The 5960-nt window shown below is 36.5% G+C and overlaps 1 protein-coding gene across 1 annotated transcript; it reads right to left on the bottom strand.

Annotated features, from left to right (window-relative positions):
• Positions 1-4452: 4452 nt before the first annotated feature.
• Positions 4453-5412, bottom strand: LOC142425857 (olfactory receptor 4K2-like). Its single transcript, XM_075531288.1, has one exon. The coding sequence runs from the start codon at positions 5410-5412 to the stop codon at positions 4453-4455; it is 960 nt and encodes a 319-aa protein (XP_075387403.1).
• Positions 5413-5960: the final 548 nt, after the last annotated feature.

Here is a 5960-nt window from a genome sequence, read left to right as displayed (position 1 = left end):
GTCAAACCATTTGATATGGTTCATTCATGGCCAATATACTCCACATGTTGCATAAAAACCATATTTCTTACTAGTGGGGTTTTGACCTCAGAAGGAAAAAGACAGAAATCCCCTGCTCAGAGATGGCAGGAACTATGCCATTTGGAATGCGTGCCAGCTGGCATCTTTGAGCCAGTCATCCAGCACTGCCTCGCTCTTACTTGAGTAAAAACCCCATTGCCTGGGAAGGTGGGTGAGGGGAGGCGCCGGGCAGTGTAAGATAAGATAAAATAATAATTTATAAACTAGTAAGGGTTCAGGTGGGAGGGGGAAGTGGGGAGGGAGGAGGTGGGAAAGGAAAATGAGCTGATTCCAGGAACCCAAGTGGAAGGCGAAATTTGAGAATGACGAGGGCAATGAATGTATAAGGGTGCTTTATTCATTTGATCTATGTATGGATTGTGATAAGAGTTGTATGAGCCCCAATAAAAAGACTTATTAAATTAAAAAATCCCATTGTCAATGGATTAGATATGCAACACATACATGCTGTCAGTCATGAGTGTATTGTTTAAAATCAGGTTTAAAGGTTAGTTTGAAGCCGCCAATTACTCAATAGATAAAGAAATGGAGAAACTCCCCCTATAAAGATGACAGGTTTGGGGTAGCTCTACTCTGACTGCAGGGTCACTGTGCATCAGAACCCACTCAAAGGCAGTAGGCTTGATTTTTTTTTCAGTTATCACCGTTTGTTTCCAGATAATGCCCTTTTTGTAAACCTCATTTCATAACAATTTTAAATTACTCCATTAAAATCTTTTGGCTGGGTAAAAGCATTTAAAGACAGCCAAACCTACCTAATGTGTCTTCTTTCAACAATGCATATTTTATTTTAATATATCTGTAATACAATAAGACACGGATCTACTGATTATGTATTTACTATTTTTCCCTTCATTCAATCTTTGAATATATTTGAAGTTACAATGATTAAGAAAAGCACAAAAATAATACTTCTTTCCAAAAAGTACATACATACCAAAGACAAAAGTAAACACAACAAAGAATAATAATTGGCACAAATCCAATATTTCCATAGTAGTAAATATTAGCTAACTTAACTATCTTAGTACAGAATTAAAACTGTGCTCTCCAGTTCTAAGTAAACACCTGGTTCCATCCAGAACCCTGTAATGTTATAGATAAAAACACAACAGTAACAGTAACAACATTATTATCTAGTATTCATTTAAACCTTAATGCTAAATGTTTCAACTATGTTTTGTTAATCTTTAAATAATTTCTAGTAATTAAAGGCAACTATTACAAAGATCAAGAAACTGAGGCTTAGAATCTTTTAAAATGTCGAGTTTACACAGCCAAAGCTTTAGGACTGGACTTCAGACGACTGCAGAGTCATCATCCTTTTTCCTGTAGACAGACCAACCTCCTTGTATTTAGTGTGTTTGCATCACGCAGAAAGAGCCTTGAGGAGAGCGAGAGCTCAACAAGTGATCATTGAGCTAAAGGTTAACTTTCAGAAACAAAATTTTATATTTTAAAACAAGATCAAAATTTTACCTGAAGAATGGATATGAGGAAAAAATACATTTTCCCTTCAATCTTTTCTTTGTCTGACTGATTTTGAGGCAAGAAGGAAGAGTTTGTGATTTGGATAAGAAGAAACAAATATTTAAAACCAAACTTTTGTGCTTGATTTAACTTCAGAGTTCAAATATTGGACCTGGAACTTGTTTGTGCTTAAGCATGTTAAGACCAAAATTCGAAGATAAATGTACGATACTATTAATATCATTTGCCAGAATTCTTTTCATATATTCCAGTGAATAAAAAAGGTACCATCCATCACTATACTGTTAACAATACGAATCTCTAAGTATCAGATAACCTGCCTAATTTTGTCATCACCATTTTCACGATGGGAAATGGCACCATGCTCCTCTTGTTTGGCGGAAGTGTGTCATTTCAAATACACTCCTAGAGTCATCCTATAGCTAGGGTACCAAATGTTGCATACTGGTGGTTGGCCCTGAGTAAAGTGATCCTTCAAAAGCAGATGACATCAAAACAAACTTATTTTGTGTGGCTGTCCGTAGGGCTGAGAGAGAATGGAAATGACATTTATAAGCATTCTTTTCACATTTCATTAAGCAGTGACACACCATAGCTATCTACTTTGTTTTCCTCGCGTTAGAGGTGAGATGAGAAGAACATCCAGGAGTGAAGTCCCTGTCCCAGGATAGCACAAATGACAGCGTCAAGATGGGATTGCCAAGTTCATATGTAGACATTCCTAGAGGAATGTTCTTTACCACTTAAAGTGACTCAGCCCGGAGCCAGCTCTAGGAAACCTCCAGACATTAGGTTTTTCGGTTATTATATTTGTTTTATAATCTCATGATATAAAACATATTCTACTGGACATCTCCGTTTATACTATGAAATGGTCTTTAGCAAAATGCACATCAGAAAAAAACTATGAAGCCTCTATAAAGTAGATGATTGAGGTGTATCTTATAACTAGTTACATATGCACTTCAAACAACAGATTATTGTGGAATTTCTCATTATAAAAACTAAATTATACCTCGCCCGGTACTAACTGTGATTCAATATTATGTTCTAAAACCTTCAAAGATCAGATAAGCACAAGTTGAATTGTTGCCCGCTGAGAGTCACTGAGAGACACTGTTGAAGAAGCATAGAATTTTGTGAATTTGTACCTACAATTCTAGTGCTTAATCACATTAAAATTTGAATTTTAATGTGGCTTGTTATTCTCTTAGAAACAAACATCTGAATATGTTGTTATTTTTTTCATAGAGTCTATTGGCTTCCTGCCAAATCTGAAAATTTTGGTATTATTGTGGTATTTCAGGCTCTATTTTACAATTTTAATTTTAACTTAGAAATGTTAACTAGATAGGAGGCAAAATAACTCTCATTTGTCAATCAGATTTTCTTTATTCCCTTCAGCCTTTATAGAATAGAGGAAGAACTGAAAATATTCCGGGGAATTTTCTATCCTTAATAAAATAATTAAAATATACGCATATGAATACCTTTTCCATTCCTTAATGGCTATATTGGTCTTTTGTTCCTGAAATTATTAGGTATCCTGTCTCAGGACTAGGTATCAACTTCTCAGGAGAAGGTGCTCTTGTTTTATTATTCCAAATAATCTCTAACTGTACAAAAAATAAATGATTACTAAAAATTCAGGTTTAATTCACATCTCTCAACTTTAAGATGATTCTCTAGAATCACCTTCAGCACACACAAAAACATATTTAGGTTGATGGATAATAAAAAAGTGAGAATTAGGTCAAATATTTCTGAAATTTGTTTCACCTTTTTCTACAGGTCACATTATTATAAAAATGACATATTTTATACTAAGACTAAGGAGATTTTGGAATATTTTGCTTTAGAAATGAAAAGCTTGCCATTAGTATATTGGTGAATCGGTTTCTCAAATATTTACTTATGGTATTAAATGAATACATAATAACAATGAATGTAAGCCAGGATATAAAGCAATTAGATTTGAAGAGTTCATTTTCTGTTTTAAATATCAGAAATTTCCACTTGAATAATTATTTGACAGATCACTTACCATGTAAGATAAGAATCTTCAAAATCATTAAGAAACTGTGCTGCTCTGGGCCAACAGTGTTACATTTTAGATCTTCTTAATTGCACTTTCTTCTTCAAGTTTGACTCAGAACATAAAGAACTGAACCCATTGAATCAAGACTGCTCCAAATGTCCAAAAGAATCTATCTGCAGTATGAATCTGCCTTTGAAAATAGTTCCAATGCTGTAAGGAATTCACTTATCATATTCCTTGAAAGCCTATAAGCTGACACCGTCAGAGCACCACAAAGCTAGCCAAATTCACTCACTGCCATTGAGTCGATTGCGACTCACAGAGACTCCATAGGATACGGTGGATGTGGCCCTTGGGGTTTCTGAGACACGTTATGGGAGCAGAGAGTCTCGTCCTTCTCGTGAGGAGTGACTGGCGGCTTTGTGCTGCCTTGCGGTTAGCAGCATACCCACAGCCCACTCAAGTCACCGAGCTCAGAGTGGAACTCTTCTGAGTAGGAGACAGAATACAAATATGAACCTCAGATTTTTCCAAGTAATCTTAAAGTTAGGCATGTTTCTTATAGCGTTAACATTTCATAAACCCCTGTTTATTTTCATAATTTGATGATATGTACACTTTAATAAAATAACCTGCAGATTTCAATAATAGTTCAAATGAATTTATAATTGCACAAGGCTTGCAAACACTGAACTTTTGGGACAGATGTTTCATAGCTATCAAAACCCTGTGTTTTCTTCTCAGGACCTTAGATTAACTTACCCCAAAGGCATTCTAAATTTGATTTACTATTGCTCTATCCACAAAATTGATGGCAGTAAATATCAGAGAGGAGAGCTATTTTATTGCACTGGGTAACGTGGTGCGGTTTTCCCAATATTAAAATTTTGATAACTTAGTTTCTTCTTCATTGCTGCCTTCACGTCCTGGTTTCTCAAAGTATAGATAAGTGGATTCAGAAAGGGGGTAAAAATGGTATAGAAAACAGAGAGGACTTTGTCCACCAGGAAGTTGGTGAAAGGCCATACATAGATGAAAATGCAGGGCCCAAAGAACATGGAGACAACTATGAAGTGTGCTGTGCAGGTCGAAAGAGCCTTAGACGATGCTGTGGAGGAGTGGTGTTTGATGGTGACGAGAACAATGATGTAGGAGGTGAGCAAAAGCAGAAAACTCAGAAGAGCAATCACACCACTGGTTGAAATCATAAAGATGCCGAGAACATAAATATCTATACAAGCCAGGTGGATTACCAAAGGAAGGTCACAGAAAAAACTGTCTACAACATTGGGACCACAGAAGGGCAAATAGAGGGTAAAAGCTAACTGGCTTATGGTGTGCAACAAGCCCACTGTCCAAGAAGTCACCACAAGCCCAACACACACTTGCTCACTCATAATTGTTGAATAATGGAGAGGCTTGCATATGGCAATATACCTGTCAAATGACATGCAGATAAGTAGCACAATCTCAGTTCCAGTGAAGAGGTGCAGGAAGAAGATCTGTGAAATGCAGCCTTCAAAAGAGATGGTCTTGCGCTGAGCAAGGAAGTCCACGATCATCTTGGGAGTGGCAAAGGAGGACAGGCACATGTCAATGAGAGACAAGTTGCTGAGTAGGAAGTACATGGGGGAGTGGAGGTGTGCGGTGGAAATGACCGTGAGTAAAATCAGACAGTTGCCCAACATGGTGATTAAGTAGAAAATGCAAAACACCACAAAGAGGAAAATCTGGAGCTCAGGGGATTCAGTAAGTCCCAGTAACACAAATTCCGCCACTCTGGAATGGTTGAAGCCCTCCATTGATCTGCAGACTCTGCCCTCTACTCTTAAAAGAAATGAAACAGCCGAGCTAGTAGAACGTAATACTTCTGCAATACCTATGAAGGAATAATATCACCGAATAATTTATTACACACTATACTTGCAGTCTAAAAATGCTCTCAGTGAAAAAAATTCTTTTTCAATTAACTTTAACAGCTTTGATCATAAATTTCTTCTGAAAACAGAGCCTTGACGAGCAGCATCAGAACATATTGGCCTATGTAAATGACACAGCCACCAAGAAATAAGAATTTTGCTTCCACCTACTGAAATATCATTATCTGCATTTATAGAGGAAAGCTGCATTCTGTTTGTGTGCTCAACTTTTTTTAAACGTTTTATTAGGGGCTCATACAACTCTTATCACAATCCTTTTAAGACATGTAAATAAAACAGATCATTGAAATCACACATTCTGTTGCACAAACATATACAACGAAATGTAAGAGTTAGATCTGATTGTGATTGAACATTGGATTGACCGACTACTATTTAATGCAATGGTTTCAGAAGTCCTACTAAACTCT

This window comes from Tenrec ecaudatus, chromosome 14 (assembly GCF_050624435.1).
Source record: "Tenrec ecaudatus isolate mTenEca1 chromosome 14, mTenEca1.hap1, whole genome shotgun sequence".
Classification (NCBI taxonomy): Eukaryota; Metazoa; Chordata; class Mammalia; order Afrosoricida; family Tenrecidae; genus Tenrec; species Tenrec ecaudatus.
Note: the sequence above shows the minus strand (reverse complement) of the source record. Positions and strands in the feature narration are given on the sequence as shown.

Coding starts and splice junctions, on each gene's coding strand:
- LOC142425857 (XM_075531288.1), bottom strand. CDS start 5,412: ATGGAGGGCTTCAACCATTCCAGAGTGGCGGAATTTGTGTTACTGGGA.